Source organism: Mustela putorius, unplaced genomic scaffold (assembly GCF_011764305.1).
Source record: "Mustela putorius furo isolate JIRA1106 unplaced genomic scaffold, ASM1176430v1.1 tig00003836_pilon_pilon_pilon, whole genome shotgun sequence".
NCBI classification, from domain to species: domain Eukaryota; kingdom Metazoa; phylum Chordata; class Mammalia; order Carnivora; family Mustelidae; genus Mustela; species Mustela putorius.
The window spans coordinates 886,353-912,460 of NW_025421989.1; the positions used below are offsets into that span (position 1 = coordinate 886,353).

Genomic DNA, 26,108 nt, shown 5'->3' on the forward strand with positions numbered 1-26,108 from the left:
CTCGTGTACCTCGGAAAGGATGGCCCAGGCAGAGGACCCCCACCCCGAGACCGGAAAGGGGGCACGGGGACCATGAGAAGGATCCCACGTTCCTAAGACCCAAGACCGCAACTTGGGTGCCGCTAGAGGTCAGCGGCGACCTGGCCAGCAGGTGCTTAAATACGCATCCCCCAAATTTCTGAGAAATGGGGGTGTGAACTAATAGAGGTTGTCGTAAGAATCCGTGGTAAAACCTTGTGCATTTTAGCTAATGGCTGACAACAGGGCCGTGCAGTGAGGGGGCTGGACCACGGGGTAGGGTTGCCTGCTGTGAGCCGGCGGGTGGGTGAGTCCGTCCCTGGGGTGGGGGTGGTGGCCTTCACGGAGGCTCTGCCTTTGAGTAACCCGGTCTGGTGAGTGCTGAGGAGGCTGGCCAGGAGTGGCGCCAGATACTCCCACACGCGACCTTGGGAGGGAACCTCGGGAGGGAGCCTGGCGATGTCTTCTTGGGTGTTCTCTTGACGGCTTCCCGTCCAACCCCCACCCTCGAATGTCTGGAGGACAGAGTTCATCCGGCGATGCGGTCAGACAGGGCAGACACCTGCGGTAGGAGAGCATGCGTGCACCGGGGAACGACCGTCCCCCGGAGTAGGCGGGGGGCTTTGCTCAGGCACGGAATTGCAACCTGCGAAGCCCTCTTGGTTCCTCAAGAGTAAAGACCCTATATATTTTTTAAAAAATATTTTACATATTTATTTGAGAGCACAAGCAGGGGGAGAAGCAGAGGGAGCAGCAGGCTCCCCAGCGAGCAGGGAGCCCAATGTGGGCCTCGAACCCAATCGTGACCAGCAACAGGTAACGACTGAGCCACCCAGGCGGCCCGAGTAAAAACCCTTCAAAGACATATACCTGTGTGTGCACGCACACCCTCTCCGTTCTTTCCCAGACTCCCCTAAAGACAGCTTGAGCAGCGTTCCTAATACGTGAAAGGTCAAGTCTTTAGAGTATAGAAATTCCATTTTCTCTTCTCATTTTTCCGAGGTTTGGCTACGAAAAGTTCCTGCGGACAGAAACGGGTCAGGATAAGGAACCCACAGAACCTTTGTGGGACTCTCCAGTGAGATCTGGCGGCTGATCTCCACCCCGGGTCTCCCTCGGGTGGATCCGGGGTTTCAGGACACAGCTGTGGGTGTGCAAAACTCAGGGTCAGCCCCTCCGGGGGTCGTGGGGCCGGGTCCCTCTGTGCAGCCGGGACCCACGGGGGCTTGGGTGTTCCAAGTCACGGCAGCAGGCACCAGCAGTGGTGAGACGCACGGTGGGTTCTAACAAAACCCATGTCCTTGAGACAGCTCACGGGCCAGCCCAGGGGCCGGACAACAGGTGTACGGGGAACACCCACTGCCGAGGCCACAGCTTTCCACCTATACAAAAGGTCCTGCAGGAAACGCCCTGTTCTCCCAGGTGGGGAAGGACATGACCGGAGTGGCCCAAGGGGACCGTGTCAGTGTCCCCCAGCTTCCCCCAGCTGGGGCCAGTTCACGGCGGATGTGAGCCCTGGCCAGTGGGTGTGGGGACTGGATGGGGTGGAGGACGGGCCCCAGGGAGGGAGGAGCATCTTCCCTGGCGCCTGCCCGGGGCCGGGAACAGGGGACAGAGGAGCCTTGAGTCCTTGAGCTTTGTTCTCAGCACAGGGCAGTCATGGGCGCCCCGGAGGACAGCACGGCCCCTTAGATCAGCGTCTCATTCCCTTCTCCCACTCCAGCCTCCTACGGAGACACACCTTGTGATTCAAAAGAAAGAAAGAAAGAAAAAAATTCGGACTTCAACCAAAAAGTATGCATTTATGTCTGCGTAGAACAGATACCGATAATACACAATATATAGAATTTGCATTATAAGTATATACCTCTAGAATTGCACATAAAAGCTACATACTGCATGGTTTTACAAAATAGCTTCATACACAGGAAGCGTTAATCTGCATAGATTTGTCTATGTTTAAGAAACGTACAGTGTTTTATTTTCACTCTTATTGGTTTTCAATATTAATTTTTTTCAAAAGACTTGATTCACTTATTTGACACAGAGAGAGGCGGAAAGCGCCTGTACAGGACTGAGGGAGGCAGAGGGAGCAGCAGACGGTCCGCTGGGCGGAGAGCCCGACGCGGGACCCGATCCCAGGACCCCAGGATCATGACCGGAGCTGGAGGCAGACGCTTCACCGACAGAGCCCCTCTGGGTGCTGCTGTTATTATTACTTTTTAAAGAGATTTATTTGGGAGAGACAGAGAAAGAGAGAGCAGGTGCATGTGGTAGGGGTGAGGCATGAGGAGGAGAGGATCTCAGCAGCCTCCCCTTCGAGGACAGAGCCAGACCCGAGGCTCCATCCCACCACCCTGAGATCGCGAGCTGAGTCGAAGCCAAGAGCGGAGGGCTCGGCCGACCGAGCCCGCCAGGCGCCCCGGAAGGTAGCTGTGAGCCGCGAGCACGGGCAGAGAACGCCGCCAGGCTGGCCTCGCCGAACGTGGCCCCTGTGGGACCGGCCGGGCCGTTTCTCCAATCATCCCGTGACGTCAAGGACAGACGGCTCGTGGGTCATAAGCATTTGCTGCTGCCCCCCACGAGAGAACAGGGACACACCTGCCTTCTTTCAGACAACGAGGTAAGTCAGGGAACATACACGAGAGACGTGAGCGAGAAACCGGTCGGCTGGGGACGCGGGTTGGACGCCGCGGGAGCTAACCAGCTTCTTAAAGACGTGAGCTGTCCAAGGTCGCGGGGGGAGGCCGCGGCCCTGCTCCCAGCATCCAGGCGGAAAGGGTAGGAGACGGGGAGCCCCAGGAACCCGGCACACGGCAGGTGTCCCGCGGGACCGAGCGGCCGGGAGTCACACGGACACACAGGTCTAGAACAGGTGTGAAGGAGGCGGCGGCCGCAGGTTGACTCCTGCTGGAGAGCCAGCCATGTAGGTAGGTCCTGGGGTGCGCACCTGGCTGGTGTTGCCCACCTCCGGGCACAGCCTGCTCCATCTCGGGACCCACAAACGAGCTTGGAGCAGGTGCATTTTGCTGCTTTATTCTGTGTGGTTCCACGGTTGGTGAGATGCTGTCAGTCCTGGTGGTACCTAGGGGTTGACCCTGGGGACGGGGCCGCCCGTCGGCCTCCTGGGAGAGCAGCGTCTCATGCCGGGGGCCTCAGGGTGGCGAGGCTCTGGTGCCCAGCATCACGTCCAGCCTGTCCCCCGCGTGTGCGAGCCGCACGTCCCGGAAGCCGTGGCGCTCCAGCAGCCCCCGGTACTCGGGAAGGCCGCGCTCTCTCCCCTGGGTCCGCACCAGCAGGTTCAAGGACGCCGGCAGGCTGCCCCGTGCCGCTGGCTTGTCCTCCAGGATCTTCTCAGCCACCAAGATGCCGCCGCCTGTGAAGAACACAGTTAGCTAGAGTCACAGACAAGATTTCGGCAGGGAGCCTCGCGGGGGTGGCCGGTTTCGAGCGGCACGGGAGCTGGGGCCGACTTGCGGGGAGGCTGAGGACACTGCCCGCCAGCCTGGGGAGCCAGAACCGCAGGGGGACAGACAGAGACAGACATGGAGAGAGAACACAGAGATAGTGAGGGGTCTCACGGGCCAGCCTGGACGGGGGCTCAGTCACACAGACGCAGCCCAGGGCTCCCCTGAGGGTTCCCCGTGTGGGGACACCAGCCAGAAACGCTGGGTGCAGGGTCCCGTGGTCCCAGCAAGGAGCACGCATTCACCCTGGAAACCCCAGGAGCACACCCGGGTCGGCACCTGCTTCGGGACACGGCCAGGACCAGGCACGCCAGACCCAGGAACCCTTACGTGACGGGTGCACAAAGCGTGAGAGCTTCAAGAACAAAGTGTGTGCGTGTGTGTGTGTGCATGTGTGTGTGTACGTGCCCCGTATGCGTCTGTCCGCGTCTCTCCATGCAAAGCCCTTCACAAAGGACGGAGAAACCAAGCGGTGGGAACTCAGCTCCCTCGGGACGCTTCGGAGCCCGGCAGGACGTAGTTCATGTCTGCGTTCTGGGGTGGTTGTCCTTCCCCTGAGATCCACAGGCAAGGGCCCAGTGGTGGCCGTTGCTGGGACAATTCTGGGGCGTCTTCTCTTGCTGGTTCCAGGCATGCAAGGGAACGCGGGGTAACCGAACCGGGATCGGAGCATTTCTCTAGCGTATCATCCATCTTGGCGTTTTTCAAACAAATGCACACGAGGGGCTAACACCACAGGCTCCAGAAGACTCAGGTTAAACCGGGCACTTTCGGCTCTGTCCTGTGGACCCCCAGGACCCTCCACTCTGCCCTGGGTGCGGCTAACCACCCAACTCCCAGCTCTGGGGGCGGACGGGAAGCCCCGGTTCCTAGCGGCTGCCACGGCCTGTGTTGTCAGGTCGTCTGTCTCGAGGCCAAGTTCAAGCTAACAACTCGGCACGCACGGGCAGGATGGCAGCCTTCCAGCGGGTGGGGGCGCTTTCACGATCGTTTCACTCGCAGCTTTGTGGACATCCGCTCTGGGCTGGGCTCCGTTCCAGGGCTTAGGCACGCTGCAAGGAAGAAACAGGCAGAAACCCGTCTTCCCAGGACCACGTTCTCTGCGCGGAGCAGCCCGTGTGCCCACGTGACACGGGGATGGCCGCGTGAACGCCTGCCTCTCCCCGACAGCGTGCGTGTCCTGGGGCTGTGGCAACAAGTGACCACAGACTGGTTATTTATTCTCTTTCAGCTCTGGAGGCCAGAGTCTCAGGCCCAGGCGGGGCAGGGCCGCGGAGATCCAGGCGGGGCAGGGACTGCCTCCCGCCCAGAGGCTCCAGGGGAGGGTCCTTCCTGCCTCTTCCAGCTTCTGGGGCTCCAGGTGTCCCTGGGCTGGTGGTCACATCCCGCCCGTCTCTGCCTCCATCTTCAGGTGGCTTCTCCTCTGCGTCTGCGTCTCCTCTTCTGTGTCTTACGAGGACCCCTGTCTTTGCATTCAGGACCACCCTGACCCAGGGTGAGCTCATCTCTCAGCCTTCCCCTCACCACCTCTGCAAACACCCTATTTCCCAACAAGGTCCGGTTCACACGTTCCCAGTGGACATGACTTCGGAGCGGCGGTGGGGGTTCGGGAGGCGGGCAAGTTGCACAAGCCATCCAGCCGCACAGACCAACAAGGATGCCCGGACGCCACCGCCTTTCTTGGCACGGAACTTGGCTCACTGAAAAGCAGTTGCTCAATTTTCTCTGCGGCGCTTGTTAACGTGTCCCCAAACGCTCACGTCCCCAGATGCCCCAGGAGATGGGTCCACGTGTGGCGATACTGTTTCCAAAAGCTCCGACGTGTGACGTCCCGCACCTGTGTCCGAGTCTCTGCTAGTCCAGCCCACGGGACTCTCCACGCACCGTCCGCACCTGAACCATCACCTGAGGACCCTCAGTGCTGTCCCGTGGTGGGAGCACCGTTGTGTCTGGTTCCTGGGCAGCATCTGGGTGTACTTCACTCCAGAACGTCTCCAGGAGCCTCCTCGGAATGGCGGCGGCGGCGGGGGGAGCAGTGCTCAGCGCTTTGAGTCCACAAACGCCTGTGGGGCTTTCTGTCTACAGCTGTGAACTGGTAATTCGCTGTCTCAGTTGCATTTTTTTTTTAAACATTTTATTATTTATTTGACAGAGAGAGAGAGATCACAAGTAGGCAGAGAGCCAGGCAGAGAGAGAGGGAAGCAGGCTTCCTGCCGAACAGAGAGCCCGATGCGGGGCTCAATCCCAGGACCCTGAGATCGTGACCTGAGCCGAAATCAAGGGTCGGACGCTCAGTGCCCCCCAGACGCCCCTCCCCGCTGAAGATCCACCATGGCCTTGCTGTCCTCACTCTCCTTTTGAGGGACCCCGTGTGTTTCTCATGCCCATTCCTGGTGCGGGACTCCGTCTCCACGCAGGCTCACGTCTGGATCCCCGGGATCCCGAAACGTCGGCTTTGTGCCCAACGCGGGATGCTTCCCGGATTCCGGGTCCCGGGGTCCGGCATGAGGGCTCCCAGCTAGAACCCTAAATCGTCTCACTTTCCTGGCACGGCTGTCGGTCCGCTCCGTCTCTGCCTTTTCCCCCGTTTTACTGGTTAGAACTTTCCTGCTGTTTGCTCCTGCCGCCACGCTCTGTGCACGGAGCGGGGGACGGACTCTGCCCTCTGCCTTCTGCGAGCCTGTTTGTCCCACGGTCCCCAAGCATACCTTTCAGTTCTGGATGCCTGTTTGCCTGCGCAGAGCGGGGGCACCGTGTGGAGCTAGGAGACTCTCCATGTTTCTCCCAGACTCTGCTCTGGAGGGTGGGCGTGGGGGGTACCCCGAGCGGCCAGCACGTGGAGGAGCAGGCGGATGGGAGGCATCGAAAATGCTAGCTGAACCTCATGCCGAATAATATGTCCCTGTGTGCCCTCTACGGGGCCCTGTGTCTGAGCTGGGGGCCACAGATAACATGGCCCTGCCAGGGGGCTGCCGGGGGTGATGTTTAATTGTACGGGTCATCTCAGCTGGACCGCGGTGCCCCAATTCGTGGCGGAGGATCTCTCCGGGGGTTTCTAGGATGGTTCCTTGAGGATGAGATTCACGGTTCAGTTGGCAGAAGCAGGTGGTGCGCCCCGGTGTGGGTGGGCCTCGTCTCATCAGTTGAAGGTCTCGAGAGCAAAGAGACTGGCCTCCTGCAGGAAGAGGGAATTCTGCCTCCGGCTTGTGTGCAGACTTGAGCCTCAGCAGGAGCCTGTCCCCGGGTCTCCGGCTGCCCGGTCCACCAGCAGACGTTCGACATCCCAGGCTACACAATCACATGAACTGACTCCTCGGAACAGACCGGTCTCTCTCTCTTTCTCTAACACTATCCACACACACCCTGTTGCACTTCAGCTTTGCGTTCTCTGTGTGCGAAAGAGGAGCTCAAACGCGCGGGGCGTTTCCCGGCCGCCGTGGAGCGGAAGGACCCGCGAATTGCTATAGTGTGTTTCTTCCCTAAGTGGACCAGGCACAGGACATGGGAGTGAGGGCTGTGCTTTGTGGGACTGGGGACCTCGAGGGCCTGGTAAGGGATCCCAGGAACTGGGCGTGCCCCTCTTTGTGGCCTGATGGGCCATGATGGCCCTGAGTGGTTGGACATGGTGGCGGGGACAAGGGTCGGCCAGGACAGCAATCGGAGAAGCATCCTGGAGACTCTGGGGCCTGAGAGCAAAGATGCCGTCACTGGCTTTATCGGGACTGGATGAGGGGATCCAGGGAGACGTCCCCAAACCTTCCTCCACCCCCTTGTGGCGCGAGCACATCGTCAGCGGGACGCGGTAAACAGCGCCGGGGGCACGGCTCTCTGTACACATCTTTGTTTCTTTGTAAGTGGAAACGGCGTTTCCGTTTGCAAGAAGGACCCGGTCGCGGCCCGGACTCACCCGGCTTGCAGCGGCTCGAGACGCGGCTCAGCAACTCGCAGACTTTGTCGTCCGGCCACTCGTGCAGGATTCTGGAAAGGATGTACAGGTCTGCCTCCGGGAGGTCATCCTTGAAAAAGTCACCTGGTGTGACAACACGATGTCAGGAGTCCGTCAGGGACGCCGGACCGGGTCCTGCCCCTGCTGGACACCGGGGGTGTGCCGCTCCCCAGAGCTGCTGGAGCAGAAGGCAGAGACTGCCTGTGGGGGGAGAACGGTGTCCTGCACCCCACAACCTGCAGCGGGGAACCCCGGGCCCGCCACCTCGTCGGCCCTGGGGCTGGGTGTTCCCAAGATTCGGGGCGGGAGCGGTTTCACGTCCAGCTGCCCCCACACTGACGGCTGCCCCTCCTGGAAGTTCTCCCTCACATCGAACTCAAGGCCTTCCTGCTCTAGCTTTTGCGGAACTTGCTTTTGGCGTTTGGGTGGGCTGTAGACACCTGGAGATGCTCACGTCGGCCATTCCACGTCCCACCTGCCCTCCCACCGTGACGGCTTCCAATCCCACTGCCACTCGCACTCCTATTCGCAGGATTTGGAGATGCGTACGGGTGTGCACATACACACAGAGACCCACATGCACGCACACAGACAAAACGCAGATCTGCGCAGGGACATATACGTATCTGCACGGACACGCAGACAACACACGCATATATGCACAGGCACACACATATACATAGACACGAATACACAGACCACACGCCCATGCGTGCATGTGCACAGAGAACAAACGCACCATGCACACACATGCAGAAACACATGTGCACACACAGCACACAGGCAAAACCACACAAGCATGCACACGCACAAACAACACTCGTGCGCATATACCCACATGCAGAAATAAGTGCACACGCAGCACTTGTTTCTTGTTTCATATGCACGCACATACAACACACATGCGAGTCTGTGCACACCCAGGCACACAAACACAGAGACATATACACAGGCGCACATTTGCAGGCATACAGACAATAGGCATGTACATGGAGACACACATATGCACCCACAGATGATGTACACGTGCACACACATGCAGAGACAACACACACATGCAGAGACAACACACACATCTGTGCACACACACAGAGACACAGGCAGCACACACAGATATGCACATATGCAAACACACATATACACACACAGACACAGTCACACACAAAGACGTGCACCTGCCTCTGTACAAACAAACAAGGCCGGCCGAACACTGGCTCACAGCAAAGACCGAGACGCGTCTACCTGGCATGAAGCTGATCCGGTCCGTCCGCCGTCCTTCGGGCTGAAAACACGTGACGTGCTCGATGACCTCCGGGAGGTCAAACACAGTCACCTTCAGACGCGGGTACTCCTGGGTGAGCGCTCGAGCCAGGGCACCTGTGCAGCCTGCGGGAAATGCCAACACACACTTCGTGACCCGACCTGCCGGCACTGATGAAACCCTCACCCGTCTCCCAAATTCAACCATGGTAAAACCAAAATGATGCCTGAGCACAGAGACTGAGGTCAACACCGGGAAAGAAAGCCAGCCGTGGCATAGATCTGTGTGGTCTCATGCAGGCCTCGCGGCCTCTTGAGGTCAGGACCTCACTTGCTGGTGCCAGAGCCAGTGCTGGTCCAGCACTGAGCAGGGGTGGGCACAGAGTCATGGAGGGCGAACAGAGCCCAGCTGTGTGGTGGGGAAGGGGAGGCTGCACCTTATCTCCTTTCTGGTGCAAGATGGTTGGTGTGATGGCTGGTGCACCAGCAGCCACTGTGGGCCACCAGCAAGAAAGGTATGCGGCTGACAGGGAAATAACACCTGGTCCTCTGGGACCCCAATCCCACTGGACCTCTTAGGCAGGCATCTGCTTGCCCCGCGTGCTGTCCCTGGGCTAGGGAGTGGGTTGGGATGGGCAGGAAAGTGTATGAGGCACAATTAGAGCTGATGGGATGGGGGCAGATGGGGTCGCGATCCTCTTCCCACCACTCAGCATCCACCAGAAAGGGCCCTATAACCTTTGTGGGGGTCCTTGCCCGTCGCTAGAACCTCCTAGCACTTGGGGATTTCTGCCCAAGCCCCGGCTCCCACCATGGCCAAATTCAGGCCTCAGATGCTTCCTCAAGAGGGAGATGCATCCTGGACATCTTAAGAGCACATGAGGTGAGCATGACTTCACATAAGAAATGCACAGAGCCCTTTGCTCCCGATTCCTGGCGGGAGCGGGCGGGGGGCGCTACGCACCTCCTAGGTCACAGGCGGAGGTGAACTGGGACAGGTCGAAGGCGGTGGCCACCTGGCGTGCCGTCAGCATGGCGAAGCCGTGCATCGCCCTCATGAACTGCAGCGTCTTGTGCTTGCTCTGAAAGAGAATGGGGCGTGAGGAGAGCCCCCACCGAGGCCCGGGGAGCTCCTGCACTCTGGCTGGGGGCCACCGGGCGTTTCTGCAGGTGGGAACTCAGCGGGGCTCACGGGGAGGGGAGCGTCAGGGCACAGCTGCACCGGGGAAGGGGTCTGGTGGGGAAGCGGGTCGGGAAAGGGGACCTGTAGGGCAGAGCTGGGTCGGGAGGGGGTTGGGGAGACACAGTGAGGCCTGGGTCGGGAGGAGGTGGGTGGTGCAGAGCCGGCAGGGGAAGGGCAGAGCAGGGTTAGGGGCAGGTTGGGGTAGGGTCGGGCAGGAAGCAGACTTGGGGGGTCCGAGGGGGCAGGACCTTGTCCAGCCCAGTGCTGCGGGTGTGGGTTGGGGGTCCAGCGGCACTGGAACCCCCCCTTTCCCATCCTAACAGATGCCACGTCTAAGAATCTGAAGTCAGTCGTCGAGGATGGTCACCCTGGAGGCTCCAGACCCCCCACAAAGGGTCTCTGTGGACAAGGAGGAGGGGTCCAGGGTGGGGTCCCCCAGGGGCCCCTACAGCTGGCTCCGTGCTGCTGACTATCTCAGCAAAAGTCAGACCGGAGCCCCTCGCCCAGCTCCCCTGTGGGGTCCCCGTGTGGTCGGGACCTCCGCAGGGCAGCATGTAGGATGGGGTCCCCCGTTGGGCAGGGTGCCTCCTGGGGCCCCCAGCGCTGCAGGGTACAGCATGGTGAGGAGATGCTGGACGTGTCCCGGACTCCCACAGGGACAGACGGGGCCGCAGGCAGCCCACCTGAGCCAGCCCACCTCACAGGGGTCCCTCCCTTCCTCCTGGCCCTACACCGCCCCACTCTGTGCCCAGGGAGCCCCGTCTGTGGCTTCTCTTCTCTGTCTCCACCCGACTGGGGGTCTCTCTGCTGCGTCCGACTCCCCTCCCCTTCCCAGGTCAAAACCTAAGCCCCACGGGGATGGCGGTCAGAGGTGGGCGTCTAGCAGGGGACGGGGTCATGAGGGTGCAGAGATACCTGCCTCCGTCACCCGGTGAGGACTAGAGAGAACACAGTCGAGTTCGAGCCAAGAGACCCTGAGTCTGCAGGCGTCTTGACCTTGGATGCTACCCCCAGAACCCTCAGAAGGAAATGTCTGTTGTCCGTAAGCCCCCTGGCCTGCACCCTCCTGTGACCGTCTGTCTCTGTCCCTGTTGCCTAGGCTGGGTACAAGCCCCGTGCTCTCACGGTCAGTTCTGGATCCCGCGGACAGCCTGGGTCAGTGCCACAGGTCTCTGCCCTCGGCCAATGCTGCACCCCAAACCCCCAAAGCATTCTGGAAGGGGAAGGGGAACGAGGGAGAGACACGGTAGGAAGGGCTCTGCGGACCGTGAGCTCGAAGGACAGGGTCCCTCCGATTTAACCACAAGAAGGAAACACGGTGCGTTAATTCTGTGCAGGCCCAAGTCCGGTCCGACAAGCACTGTCTCTTCTCGGGCACCACCTGGCCCTGGTGGTCACGGGACCACCTGGCCCCCATCTCCCTGCCCTGCCCCTGCCCACGGGCCTCCCTGCACGGCTCCTGAGGTCACAGGAGCCAACTCTTGTGGTTTTCTAACAGGTCCCTGTTAACCCACTGGCAGGGCAAGGGTTCTGCACCCGTCGGTCCTTTTGGAAGATACGCCCACGACGTGGCAACAAACGTTCCGAGTCTCGGTACCTGAACGGGCTCTTCCGCCTTCCTCCCAAAAGCCGCGCTGGCTCCCTCCCGCACGGCGAGCTCCAGGTCCGTGAAGAGGCTCCAAAAGTGGTCGTTGCTGTGCATGGCCAAGCTGTGCAGGGAATACTCGCCGTCCGACGCCAGGTGCACGTCTGCCAGCTCCGTGTTGCGGTAACCTGACGTGACAAGGCATCGTGGGGGCTCCTAGCAGGGACGCCGCAGCAGAGCCCACGGCGTGGGTCTTGACATGGGGGCACAAACCTCACCTGCCTGACTGGGGCACAGGGCATCCGCTCAGGGGCGGCTCCATGGAGAGACAGCCCAGACCCAGCATGCAGGTGGACTCCTGTGTTAACCAAGCAGGTGGACATTCCCAGGGGAGATGCCCCCAAACCCCCTAGGACAGTCACTTGGCTGGGACATGGTGCCTGGATCTTAGGTACAATGCCAGGAGGGACGTTGCTGTGGAGTGTTTTGACATATAGAACTACAGGCGACCTTGGGCAATGTGGGTGGATCACATCTAATCAGGCGAAGGTGCCAAGAGCAGGGATGACATTTTGCTGAGCTAGAAGACATTGTGTCTCAAGACTTCAGGGTCACTGTGTACTGATTTTCAACCACCCCACTAGCATAGCGGGATGAGCCATTTCCTTGCTATACACCTGCAGGTCTACAGACCACGGGTTCTGTTTCTCTGGAGAGCCTGGACTGGTGGTGAGTCTCTTCCTGTCTCCACCCTCTTCGTGCCCAGCTGGGCTGTCTGTAAGACCTGGCCCATGGGAGCCCCTCTGGGACACCTGCATCTGGAGAATGGGAGACTGGGGGTACAGGTGATGGTGGGGAAGACCCTATCGCTCCATGGAAGGTTGCACAGGCTGAGAAATGAAGAATTATGAGAAATAAAGAACAGCACCGAATCCCTTTTAACACCTCAGTGTCCTTCTGAGGCCTTTGGAAGAGCAGCAGTGCCCCCTGTGCATGTGAGGGAACGGTTCACGGGGTTTGCCTGCAGAACCCTGCAAGGCATCAGTGAAAACGTGTGGGAAGAAGGTCCCCGGGGATGAGAAATCTGGACACCTGAAACTTTCTCGAGGTTCAGTCATTATTTTGGACAGAAGAGATCATCGTTACAATGATCTGGGTGAGGAGAAAGTTCTGCTTTCTAGGCTCCAGATCGCAATCACATGTCTGTATGACTTTTGTACAAAGGGCAGGTTCTGGGGCTTTTGCCAGCACCCCGCTTTCCTCCTCATCACAGAAGGGAAGCTGCTTCTCCTGCCCGGGGCCCTCGATCCCACCTCCCCCCCACCATCACTCCCAAGGTTTCCACAGAGACCATCCGGAGGATCGTCTGCTCTGAGGCCAGGCTCAACAGTCTGGTTCATTTCAGCAAACAGTGTCACCCACACGGTTCATCTGTCCACCCATCCATCTTCCTACCTACCCATCTATCCCTCCTTCCACTCATCCATTTACCTACTTACCTACCTATCCATCCACCCGTCCAACTGTCCATCCATCTACCTACCTACCCATCCATCCATCCATCCATCCATCCATCCATCCATCTGTCCATCCACACATCCATCCATCCATCCATCCATCCATCCGTCTATCCATCAAAATCTCCTGTTACTTACCTACATATTTTTCATCTCTATTACCAAGCTATTATCTGTCTAGGTGTCCCCACCCATTCATCTCATCTGTCTAAATAAGCAAAAACAAACACGTATCTATGTTCTGCACACACATATATTCCACTGGTTTTGTTTCTCTGGTGAACGCTGATATAGGTCGTTTGAGAGCAGAGCCCATAGAGAAGTCACTCTCCTAATACACCCCCACCCCCCGCCAACGCACACCTATGTCTCCTTTCTTCCATCCTCTGCTTCTCCCCTTGGGGAAAAGCCACGTTCTGATGGTCTCGTCCTCCCCGCCTTGGCTCAGAAACCACCTTCACTTGGTGACTTACTTCCACCTACAAGGATTCTCAGCAAGACACCTCAGATGTCCTCTTACCTCTGTCTGTCTTCTCCAGCAATCCCAGGGCCACACAGACATCCAGGAGCCGTTCAGTTCCACACACAGAGGCATCGATTTTGCCTGCGATATCCACGGCCTTCAGTGGGCCGTCAACTTTTAGTACATCAAACACATTCAGCTTGCAAGCCACGAACAGGGCCTATCCATTAGAAACAACTACAGTTAGACTTACTCCGTGACTTATCAAGGACTTTTGACTCCTGTGGACCCAAAACATGGAGGTCAAAGCTGTGAAACATATTTAACTTGTCAACGGAAACTCCTCCAGAGACAGTAGATTTAGGCACCAGCTGATACCAGGTTTGCACAAGGCAAAAGCACATCAGTGAATACCAAGCAGAAAAACGGTGCCATGGGGGGAAGGAAAAAACAGTGTGCTGCGGCTTTAGGCTGAATGGTGTTTCCACCCAAGATCTGTAGGCTGAAGCCCTAACTCCCAGGACCTCAGGACGTGACTGTATTTGGAGGCAAATGGCTGTCCTCAAGTGCAGAGTCTCTACAAAGCTCAGAAGAGATGCCCTCTGGTGACAGCGATTACCTTGCTGCTCACACTGCCCTCACCTCGTGATGCCAAAACCATCTGTGACAACTGATGCACGTTCTCAAGGGCCCGATGCAGAGCTGCTTCCAGAACGAACCGTGACGGCCCTGGTGAGGAGACACGCTCCCAGGCTCCTTCCTGCCCCTCAGCTTGGTCAGCTCACCTGACCGCTGGGAGACCTTTGTTCAACACAGCGATGTAGTAAGCGGGCAGACAGACACACAGGTAGCTAGGCGGACAGATAATAGATCAGATAGGCAGACGGGAGATAGGCAGATAATTGATCTTTGATCACAGGTACATAGGTAGATAGATCCTAGCTGATAGTTTGAGGACAGGTAGATAAGCAGGTAGATCGACAGGAAGAGAGGGACAGCGTATACGTCCATCAGGTGATGGTCCAATGCACTATCTTTTAACTATCACTTTGCAGAGAAATTTGAATATTTTGAGGCATAACACAGAACAACCACTTCTCCTAATCACGAGAGCTTCTGCCCCAGACAAGGCCAGGGAAGTGGCCAGGGCTGCAGTGTGGGAAGGGGCAATCTCCAGTCCCCCCACCCAGCACCCCAGAGCCACTGACGTGGTCCCTGCGGAGCCCAGGCACGGGGAGGGCCGCATTCCAGCTCTCTCTCTGAAGCCCAAAGCTGCTCAGACGGGTGGAAGGTCGGCCGAGTGGGACAGAAGAAGGTTGGAGAGATGTAATGGCCGTGTGGCGGCATGGATGGCCGCACCAGCCCTGTCCCTGACGGAGGTGGCGGAAGACGACCAGGTGGGCTTCTGCCTCAGAGGCTGTCCGGTGTGGCGTGGGTACCCGGGTGTTTCTGGGAAGTGTCTATGACCTCGCAGGAAGGACTGGGGCGGCCACAGCCACAGGCACCAGCTGGCTCCAGAGAGCACCCAGTGGCCTGCAGGTTCCCTCACCACCTGCGACACCCTCTGGCTGGAACAGGTGTCTGGGATCCCAAAGCCACAGTACGAGGAGGTCACAGATCCCTCCAGGCAGCTAGTGACCTAGTGCTAGAGCCCACCTGGCCAGGGGCATGCTGGGTTCCCCGAGGCTGCTGCACGGTCAGCATTCTGGCCTCGTCATCCTGGGCTGGGGAGAGGCCGGTCAGCGATGCCCTGTGTGCCCTGTGCTGAGGTCATGAGACCGCTGCTCACCTTCAAGTAATCACAGACAGCTCGCCCCAGCTGGGCACCGGACTCGGCCACCACAGCCCTGAGCACGAGTCTCACACGCCACAGTCTGAGCCCCAGCAAATCAGGTCACAGCCTCTGTGACCCCCAAAGTCACTCTCTCTCTGCCAAGCCACTTCACGAAGGCAGGAAATCAGCTGGGGACACCTGTATGGGCTGAACACCGGCCCCCAAAAGATAGGCCAAAGTCTTGGCCCCTAGAACCTGCAAAGGGAGATCTTATTTGGAAATAGGGTCTTTGCAGATAGGATGAAGGGAAGGATTCTGGATGAGCTCATCCTGGATCGGGGTGGTCCTGAATCCAAGGACGGGTGTCCTTGTAAGAGACAGAAGATGAGACACAGATAAACCATGTGAGGACAGAGGCAGAGATGAGAGGGACGCGGCCACCAGCCCGGGGACACCCGGAGCCTCAGAAGCTGGAAGAGGCAGGAAGGACCCTCTCCAAGAGGTTCAGGAAGATGCACAGCCCTGCCCCGCCTGGATCTCAGTGGTCCTGCCCCACCTGGATCTTAGATCCTGTCTCCAGAGTTGAGAAAGGATGAAACTGTGGGGTTTCCAGCCCGCAGTCTGCGGTCATCTGTTACGGCTGCCCCGGGACACTCAGACAGGTACCTTTGATGCTTTAAAGCCGTCTATGAGTTCCAGAAGGCCCGCTGGGAAGGGGGGCGGGCTTTCTCCTGTCCCGTGAGAGTCTGTTCCCTGCGGGCCAGCAGGAGCCTGTGTCCGGTCCCCGTCCGCCTCTGCCCTTCCGTGGCCGCCACCGTCATCGCCCTGAGCGGGGTCGGAGCCGCTCCCTTCCACGTCGCTCAGGTTCTCGAACGTGTCGACGGGGGGGATGGAGTCGTGCTTGACCCGCCGCAGGTCCTCGCGACGGGGCAGGGAGTACAGCTCCACCAGCTTCTTGCAGAAGTGGTTCAGGGGGAAGCCCACGACGTTGAGGAAGTCTCCGCGCACGTGCTCCACCAGCATGCCGCCCAGTGCCTGGATCCCGTAGCCGCCGGCCTTGTCCCTGCGCGGGGAGGAAGACGGTTACAGGAGAAATCAAAGTCTGAAGGGTCAAAAGACGGGTGCCTGCTGGATGGCTTCACTCCACGTGATCAGACGGGATGGCGGGCGGGAGCCCAGCGATCCCCCCGGGCTGCTTCAGTGACGAGTCTAGTCCCATCCTGGGCGATGACGTGGTGTCCCAGACGGCCCCTCGGGGACACTGCCCCCCACACCAGGCCTGGGGCAGCAATCTCAGGGGCAGTGCCGTGAGGACGGCCCACCCAGGCCATGCTTTTGTGCCCGCCTGCATCTCTGGTCCTGCAGCTTCTGCCGAGACCTCCTTAGGCACAGAAGAGGGCACTTCAAAGGTCCTTTCCTGGACCCTGACTTGAGCACCTAGCACGTTCTACCTGACCCTCCGTCGTCTGCTTCCCTTTGACCCCAGTCCTTAAAATGGCAGGAGTCGTCGGTTCGGGGCATCCTCAGCACTGGGACCGTCCCCTGGCATCTGTACTCAAGCACCTGTCCCCCACCTGGCCCCGTTCCACGTGGGGAACAGAACCGGGAGCAGGTGAGCTCGGCCGTGTACTCACCTGCTCACCGGACCGCAGCCCAAGACCGCGTCTCACACTTGGGGTGATTCGCACTCACTGTCCCAGGCCAGGGCAGCTCAGGTCCTGACACGGGCCCTGCCAGCAGCCCCTGACCCCCGCTGTTCCTCCAGCAAGCCCATCACCCGGGTCCCTGCACTGCCTAACTGAGCCCGGCCCCCGGTGTAATCAGGACAGTAACACGATGACCATGAACCAGATGTCTGTGTCCCCCGCACCCCCAAATTCATATACTGAGACCCAACCTCCAAGGGGATGGTGTTGGGAGGTGGGACGTTTGGAGGGGATCCTGTCCTGAGGGTGGCCCACCCACGCGAAGGAATGAGTGTCCTCATCTGAGGGACTCACATGGGCTCCCCGCTGTCGATGTATTCCCACAGGAGCTCCTCCGACAGCTCAGAGAACTTCACCGTGGTCTCCTCGTGGAACTCGGACACCTCCAAGTCGAGCTGCGCGTCTGCAACACAGGGCGGCCGGTCAGGGTGCGCAGCCTCAGGGCCCCACCGCTGGGCTCTGTGCACCTGGGGGACATCGGTCCGGGTTCTCAGTTCTTAATTAGGGGCAGGAGGAGGCTTCAGGCAGGAAAAATTAAATTGCAAACTCAAGCATGCAAAACCATGGAGGAATAAAAAGTTGCAACCTGCAGGGGGTGGGGTTTGGGGAATAAAAAGTTGCAATCCAAGACCCAGAACAGTGGGGGGGAGGGTGGGTAAGGAAGTTTGGGGGATACAAAAGTTGCAACCTGCAGACCCAGACCTGGGCTTTGGGGAATGAACAATGTTGCAAGCGCCCAGCACCCAGACAAGCATGGGGCCTTGGGTTTTCCCCCCAGAAACAGAACCTCGGGGTGGGGGCGGGGGGGCATCGCCTGGGTGGCTCAGTCATTATCAGTCAGCCTTCGGCTCAGCGGATCCCAGGGGATCGAGCCTGGCATTGGGCTCCCTGCTCAGTCAGAGGAAATCTGCTTCTCCCTCTCCCACTCCCCCTGCTTCTGTTCCCTCCCTCAACGCATCTCTCTGTCAAATAAATACAATCTTAAAAAAAGAAAAGAAACAGAACTTCCGGGCTGGCCCAGAGACCTTGGCTCTGGGGCTGGAAAGCCCCTGCTCGGCCCGCGGGGCACATTATGCAAAGCAGCTTTTGCAGACAATCCTTGGGGTTTCGGTCCTTTTTAAAAAAACCTTCATTGTCCTGCTGTGATTTCCGGCTGGCCGGCGTGAGCCAGCCCTCTCTGTCTTCCGGACGGAAGGTCTGGAGGGAAGCACCTGCGTGGGTCACACTGGGCGGGCGAGCCCAGCTCTGTCAGGTGCTCCGAGGCCTCTGTGCAGCCCCGACTTGCCGAGGCAGGAGGGAGGGCGCAGGTCTGCAGGGTCACCGGCTCCGCCCGCGGTGGCCCCGGGCCTGGGGAGGAGGCCGGCGGTGCTGTACCTGTGGTGCAACAGTGGACAATGGCGACGCCCGTGAAGACGCTGTGCTCTTTCCCGTTCAACCTGCAAGATGCAATCGGCACGACCGTGTCCCCCTGGCCAGAGCCGTGCTCTGCGGCACATTCCCGCCACCCTGCTCTCAGCCGTCCACCTGCTGTCCTGCAGCAGAGTGAAACGTGGGTGCATGGAACATGGCACGGCCCCGGGGCTGAGACGCGCTGAGGTAGAGGCTGAGCTCGTCCGGCCCGGAGGGAGACTGCCCGTCTACCTGTTGCCCGAGCAGAGCTCGTGGGGAGAGCCGAGCACATGGAGGTGCACATGGGGAGATCACCACTCAGAAGTAGGACAGGAGACCAGGAGTAAGAGCTCATGGACACAGGGACAGCCAGGAGGGTGGCCAGGTAGGCTGTGCACAGACCCCTCCCCAGGCACAGAACTCACTGGACCTGAAGTCTGCCCCAGAGGCAGTCCCTGCCCAGGGCCCTAACCTGGGGACCTGACCCCACTGTGGACATTGTCCCCACCCTAGGTGCTCTCCCTGCCTGGGACCCTAACCTGAGGACCTGATGCCACCCAGACATTATCCATTCCATCCTAAGCCCCAACCCCGTCCCAGGCCCTGACGTACCCCATGTACGGGCCCTGCCCCAGTCCTGCCCCAGTGCTGTTCCCAGGGGGACGACCGTCTGCACCCACCTGGAAAGCATCCTGTATGCGTCCTGCTTGTCCACCGGCTTCTCCAGAATCAAACCCCCGATGGTCTGCGAGAGAACCAGGGAGGGATTCACTCTCACTCAGCTGGCTCTCCCTGTCCGCACCTTGACTTCGGTCACCAAGCACACACAAACCAAACTGGAGGCCAGAACGGGGGCCCCGAGGTGGGGGGCACTCACCACAATGGTATCGGCTCCGATGACAACGTCGGGGGCCCGGAGGTCCTTCTGCAAGAAATCCAAACCCAGCTTTAGAAACCACGTCCCCGTGCGTCTTCCGCAAATACCCCGGTGGGGTGACGGGTGGGCACGAGGCCACTCTCACTTCAGAAACTAAGACGTGGGTGTCCTCAATGTCCCCAACAAGGACACGAACGTGACTCCAAATCCTCCCCAAGCTATCCTGAATTAAGGACAAAGCCGGTGTTTTCTGGCCCGCTCAACATTAAGTTGAAACTTGGTCAATACACTGGACAATAAAATAAATCCAAGTAGAAAATTCAGGCTTGGAGCTGAACATGGTCATCGGGGATCTGTACGGAACCTTGAACTTAGCTTGTCCGTAAATATTCACTTTTCCACTGTCGAAAATCAATTGATCAACACTTGCTTATTTCTATCAATACTTCTTCTAGCATTCAGTACCGTGCATTTGTTATGCTCCGTTAATTGCAACAGGATATTATCGTAACACTTAGCAATAACAATCTACATTAATTCTGAATCATAAATGATGCGGTTATTGTCACTAACAGCACATCACATAATAACATATAGTAAGAGTTAAGGTACGTCCATTCCATGTCGTAAGTGATACTGTTGTCATCATTGTAACAGTATATTATATAGTAACGGTCATAGTTCAGGTCTGTTAATTTTGTATCATAAATAATGACATAACAGTCACTGCTACTATATATAGTTTTATATAGTAATATTTTTTATTACTATATAGTAACATAGTTTTATATAGTATATATAGTTTTATATAGTAATATTTTAGGTCTGTTAATTCTGTACCATGAGTGATGCTCTTATACTCATCGCAACAGTGTATTACACAGTAACGTATAAGAATAGTTCAGGTCTGTTCATTTATTTTGAGGGATGCTGTTATGTTACCCACAAGATTCCTTGTATAGTAATACACAGTAGTAGATCATCTATATTCATTCCTTATTATAAATGATACAATTATGTTAATTGTAATAGTATTTTACATAGTAGCACATAGTAATAGATGAGCTACATTAATTTTTTTTTAAGATTTTATTTATTTATTTGACAGACAGGGATCACAAGCAGGCAGAGAGGCAGGCAGAGAGAGAGGAGGAAGCAGGCTCCCTACTGAGCAGAAAGCCAGATGCGGGGCTCAATCTCCGGACCCTGAGACCATGACCTGAGCTGAAGGCAGTGGCTTAACCCACTGAGCCACCCAGGCACCCCAAGCTATGTTCATTTTTTTTTTATGGTAAATGATACCACTCTGTTAATCCCAATAGCATGTTACAGAGTAACAGATGGATATGAACCATGTTATATCAAAGATACTGTTATATTAATTATAAAAGCAGGTTACACTGTAACACTCATTGGTAGATGAGCTACCATAATTGCATACAATACAGAAAACGGCTTTTATCAACGGCATGTCCACGGAGACCCCGAAACCGCCCTCCCAAGCAAGAGAATTCTGTGAAGACGCAGGAGCAGAGCCCCCTTGCCTGGTGCATCCTTCTGGCGACCTCCAGGGCCTTCTGCTTGGCTGTTTCGATGGCATAGGCATAAGGCGTGGGGAAGGATGCTTTATCAAGCTTCTCTTTGAACCTGGAAGGAACCACCTCGAACCGGAGACCCTGGAAAAGGGGAGATCGGGGTCTTGAGGGTTGGCAGGAAGAACCCAAGGACGCAGAGCAGCAGGGCGCCCGACTTACAGTAAAGGTGGCCTTTGCCACGTGCTGGGAAGATGCCAAACGCTGACCAGGGCCAGCTCCCAGCCGGCTGGGGAGGCGCGGGGGCTGGTGGGGGCCCAGCGCACCTGCCGGGAAGATATCGGTACACAGAAGCCAGCAGGAAAGTTTGGCTAGGGCACTGGGTTGTGAGGCTCTGTGGGGTCAAAGGGCTCCCGGAGTGTCCCTGAGGCCGGCATTTCATCCCCACGGTGTACAAATAGCTAAAAACATCCACCTGCACAAAATGCCACAGAGGACTGACCGCAGTCCCCAAACATGTGTGGGCAGGAATGTGGGCCTTGATCGCAAAGGGTCAAACTCCGCCCACCTCTGGGCAGTGCCCCTCCCCCCGAGAGAGCTCCCCTGAGTGAGGCTCTGACCATCCCTCCCATACCTCTCTGAGGGCCCCCCCCTTGGTCCTTGGCCTCCTATACCCCGTTTTCCCTGGATCGCCTTGTGAGCCGTCTTCTGGTCTGTACCCACCCCAACCCCTCCTCCTATCTCCAGTACCCTACCCCCAGACGGGGCGTCCCCACGGAGACCACGTCCGCTCCACTCGGGCTCTGTCCGTCCCCCACTACCACCTCCAGGATGGACACAGGTCAGGCACAGACATGGCCTTGGCCCGGGAAAACCCCCGCACCCCCCGCCCCGGCCAATAGGTCCTCGGCCACTTGGCCTGGCCTGAAGACTCTGTTCCCAGACCATGCAGACTGCTACTACCGTCAGTCCCTGGGACCCTCAATCACTATCCACAGCTCCAACAAAGACCCCTGTCTGCAGAGCCCTGTTCCCCCATCACACAGAGTCCCACTTTCCCCAGCCTGAGCCACAGGTCGCTAGACTCCAGTCAATGGGTCCCAGGGTCACTAGGGCTCCTGGCACTCGCCTAGCTGGTCTGGTCAGTAAGCCCCCAGCACCGGGCCCTCCTGGGTGAGCAGGGCCCTTGGCTCCAGGGACCAGTGACCAGACCACCTGCGTGGGTCACCAGGTCTCTGGTCACCATGAACCTGGACACCCGACCACCAGGCACCAGTCCCTTCCTTTCACTAGGTCCCCAAGCCCCTGGGAACAGGCACCAGGCTCCCAATCACTAGATCCCCCAGTCACCAAGACCTCCCCCTTCCATACCTCCCCCCACAGTTACCCCCTGACCTCCCCACCTCCCAGGTCTCCAGACCCCTGCCCCAAGCCCCGGGGCCGCAGGACAATGGGTCTCTGGCTTCCCAACCCCTCTCCCACGCCTCCACAGCAGAACCAAAATCCCCAGTCACCAGAGCTCCAATCACCAGGTGCCCCACTCCCCGAGATCACCAGAGTCCCGGGGCCCAGTTCCCCAGTGATTAGAGCCCCAGATCACCAGATCCCAGCTCCAGACCCCCGGATCCACAGGTCCCCGGATCGCTGGGTCCCCGGATCACCAGATCTCCAGCTCCAGGCCCCCCCAGAACACCAGGTCCCGGGATCACCAAATCCCCAGCTCCAGACCCCCCCAGATGACCGGGTCCCCAGTACGCAGAGCCCCAGGTCACCGGACCTCCGGGCGCAGGCCCCAGGTGCCCCAGCGCGCCAGGCCCTCAGGCTCCAGGCCCCCCAGGTGCCCAGGTCGGTAGGCGCCTGGCCCCAGGAGCCCCCACTCTCCTCCGCACGGCTCCAATCCCCCGGGTCCGCAGACCCGGAGGCAGCAGACTCCCGGGCCCCGGCCCCGCCGCAGACCCCCCGCCCCAGGCCCGGCGCAGGCCGCTCGCTCACCGCGTGGCTGAGGATCTCCCGGCGGCGCGGGGAGGCGCTGGCCAGCACCACGCGCTTCTGCAGCAGCTTCCCGATGACCGGGCTCAGCACCATGGCGACCCGACCCCCGCGCCGCGCACCCGGCCCGCAGCCGGACCCGCAGCCCGACGCCCGCGCCCGCGCCGCGCGCTCCGGACCCAGTGCGGCCCCGCCCCCAACGAGGCCCCGGCCGGCGCGACGCCCCGCCCATGCCCCGCCCGCGGAGCCCCGCCCCGCGCCGCGCTCGTCTGCAGAGTGAGGCCCCGCCCCCAAAGCGCCCCGCCCGCCGGAGCCCCGCCCTGCGCCGCACACGTCGGCCGAGTGATGCCCCGCCCCCAACGCGGCCGCGGTCCGCTCGACGCCCCGCCCAGGCCCCGCCCCGCCCCATCCGCCGGAGCCCCGCCCCTGCCTTCCGAGTCCGGACCCCAGGCTGCGCGTCCCCACCGCCCCGCGCCCCAAAGCCAGCTGCGCCGCCGAGGGGCTGGGGGGGAGGTCGTTGCGGACGATCTCCGAGAACCCGATGTCCCGGCACCCCTTGGGGAGCAGTGGGGGGCGGGCGCAGGGATGGGGGCGTCTCCTGCAGCCGGTGGAGGGGGTGCGCAGATGGGGTCCCCGGGGCACGGCGGAGGGGGGAGATGGAGTCCCCGAGGGCACAGTGGGGCGTGGAGGGGAGGGTCCCTGAGAGACAGGTGTGCCCCGAGAGGCAGTGGGCAGAGATGGGGGTTCCCGGGGCGGGGGGCGTTGCAGACTGGCCCTCGGTGGACAGCCCCGCCGCATACAGATGGATACACAGGTAAACAGGTAGTGGATAGGGACAGGGAGAGGGAGACTGTCCTGCGAACTGTGGGGGGCTTCTCAGCCTCCGCACTACTGACATTTGGGGGGCAGGTCGGGGCGACCTGCGCACACCACGGCGTCCAGCGGCAAGCCCAGTTTGCGCCGCTAGATGGCAGTGGTTTCCTTTCGAGTTGTGACCACCCCAGGTCTCTCCAGACATTGCCGCGGGGTCCCCTGCGGACAGAATAGCCCTTAGTTGACAACCCTGACCATAGACATGATAGGTAGATAGGTAGATAGATGATAGATAGGTGATAGATAGATAGGATGGATAGATATGGATGGATAGATACGGATGGATGGATGGATGGATGGACGGAGGGACGGACAGGTAGAAAGATGATAGGTGGGTATGGATAGATACATGAGATGGATCGATGGATTGATAGATGGTTGGATGTATGGTTAGATAGACGGATGGATGGATAGATAGATGATAGATGGTTGTGTAGATGGATAGAAGAATGGATGGATGGACTGATAAATGATGGATGGATACGTGGTTGTATAGATGGATGGATGGATGGATGGATAGATAGATATGATGGATGATGGTTGGATGGATGGATACATGGATGGATGGATGGATGGATGGTTGGATGGTTGGATGGATGGATGGATGGATGGTTGGTTGGATGGATGGATGGATGGATGATAGATGGTTGGATGTATGGTTAGATAGATGGATGGATGGATCGATAGATGATGGATGGATACATGGTTGATAGATGGCTGGATGGATGGATGGTTGATGGTTGGATGGATGATGGCTGGATGGATGGATATATGGATGGATGGATAGATGGATAGATGGTTGGATGGATAGGTAGGTAGATGGATAGATAGTCCTTATGCATGGTCCAGGCTTCTCAGCCTGGGCACTGTTGACATCTTGGACTGCATGACTCTCTGATATGGGGCTGCCTGGGCCCTGCAGGTGCTACGCTGTAGGTGTCCCTGTCTCTATGTCCCACATGCCAGTCACACACCTCCTCCCCCCCCCCTCGTTGTGACCACCATAAGTGTCCCCAGAAGAGTATGTACACAGGCATATAAACCCATATTGCACACCTATACATGTATGGAGGTGGTGTGTCTGTGTATATGTGGCACACACATACTTCCACGTGACAGCCTATGATGTATTTGGACGGCATTGTTCCTTCTCATGTCTCCCCCTTCGTGTTCTGTGCTGGCTGATCTCCCGTGAGGCATGGGATGGGGTTCAAAGGAGGTTTAGATGTCCATAGTGCGTGTCGTGATACAGACACAAGGACCCAGAATCCCCAGTGGAGCTGGGGGCCGGGGTGGTGGGCATGGACCCAGACCCTTCTTTGCTGGGACTGCTGAAGACTGAGTAGGGGGAACAGGCTGGCTGGTGTTTTGATGGTTTGCTCCTCTGCAAAATGGACCTAACCCTAACTGTGGGATGGACAACGGGAGCTTGTCTTGGAGTTTTCTCGGTGGTCTTTTCCAGAAAGAGCAAAAAAGGCGGGGTCGAAGTAGGTTCCCAGCAATTCGTGACGGAGGCAGAGTTCCCGATGTCCTGGCTACTTCAGCCCTGTTGTTCTGGGTATTTCGATTGGACCCTTTGCTGGAGATTGGGGTCAAAATCTGCCTAAGAGGGCCTGTTTGGATTCTGTCCGGCATGATGGACACGAGGCGCTCCCCCAGGCCACGGAGCAAGGAGAGAAGAATAGCGTAAATGTTACCACACAGGATGAACCCCGAAATGCCCTGTTGAGAAATAGACAGGATGGCAGCACCCCCATGTGCCCTTTGATCCCACTGATGTCACAGAGACAGGAAGGACACGTCCAGAGAAGCAGAAACAGTCGTGGGCCCTCGTTTGGGGCTGGCCGTAGGGATGGGGAGAAAACGGGCATCGGGCATCTTTTGGGGGCGATGGAAATGTCCCATAGCTGCACTGGGGTGTCTCGGGGAGGCCTCTACAAACGTACCGCGCGAACCGTGTGGGGGGCAAATCGTACCTGGATTCGGCGGTGACGTGGGCGCAGCTGGAGGACGTGATGGTCAGTGACGTAAGCCAGACACCAACGGACAAATGCTTTGTGATCCCACGTATAAGAGGCCCCTGGTGGCATCACCTTTATAGGGACAGGGAGCAGGTGGTGGGGGATGGGGTTCCTTGTTTAGTGGGGTCAGAGCTCCCGTTGTCCTCGATGAAGGATTCCGGACATGGACGTTGGGGACGGTGGCACAGCTCCGTGAAGGTGTCGGACACCCCGACCTGCACACTTAAACGTGGATAAAATGGTGAGTTTTGTGCGTATGTGTTTTACCGCAATATAATTGGGAGGAAAAGAAACAAACAAACAAACAAACAAAAAAACCCAAAAAACAGAACAGCGAGGTTGGGAACGTTTGCTCCTTGTACGTTCCGCAGTTTGGAGAGGAGCCACTGGGCAGAAGTCGATGTCCCTGTGGGACGTTTCCCGAGATGCCTCGTTTTGTTAAAGTACAGGTGTGGTCACGTAGGCTTGAAGGACAGAGCGTTATAGAACGGAAGTCCCGGCCCCTTCC

The 26,108-nt window shown here is 58.4% G+C and overlaps 1 protein-coding gene across 3 annotated transcripts; it reads right to left on the reverse strand.

The window, feature by feature from the left end:
• Nucleotides 1-1,800: 1,800 nt before the first annotated feature.
• Nucleotides 1,801-25,822, reverse strand: ASMTL (acetylserotonin O-methyltransferase like). 3 transcript variants are annotated; one of them, XM_004768318.3, is made up of 13 exons: nucleotides 25,556-25,822; nucleotides 20,730-20,861; nucleotides 19,186-19,233; nucleotides 18,989-19,053; nucleotides 18,294-18,355; nucleotides 17,214-17,322; nucleotides 15,880-16,276; nucleotides 13,497-13,659; nucleotides 11,472-11,647; nucleotides 9,656-9,773; nucleotides 8,674-8,817; nucleotides 7,393-7,515; nucleotides 1,801-3,394 (listed from the first exon to the last, which is right to left on the reverse strand). In XM_004768318.3, exons 1-13 carry the CDS (start codon nucleotides 25,667-25,669, stop codon nucleotides 3,174-3,176), a joined length of 1,872 nt encoding a protein of 623 aa, XP_004768375.2. In that variant the 5' UTR covers nucleotides 25,670-25,822; the 3' UTR covers nucleotides 1,801-3,173. The 3 variants fall into 3 exon arrangements, with proteins under 3 accessions (XP_004768375.2, XP_004768376.2, XP_012919892.2); XM_004768319.2 differs by lacking the exon at nucleotides 25,556-25,822 and adding an exon at nucleotides 22,710-22,893; XM_013064438.2 differs by lacking the exons at nucleotides 18,294-18,355; nucleotides 18,989-19,053; nucleotides 19,186-19,233; nucleotides 20,730-20,861; nucleotides 25,556-25,822 and adding an exon at nucleotides 17,945-18,039.
• Nucleotides 25,823-26,108: the final 286 nt, after the last annotated feature.

Coding starts and splice junctions, on each gene's coding strand:
- ASMTL (XM_004768318.3), bottom strand. CDS start 25,669: ATGCCACCAGGGGCCTCTTATACGTGGGATCACAAAGCATTTGTCCGT. Junction 17,323..18,293: donor TGTCCACTGTTGCACCACAG/GTACAGCACCGC, acceptor CCTGTGTTGCAG/ACGCGCAGCTCGACTTGGAG. Junction 7,516..8,673: donor CCGGATCAGCTTCATGCCAG/GTAGACGCGTCT, acceptor TTGTCACACCAG/GTGACTTTTTCAAGGATGAC.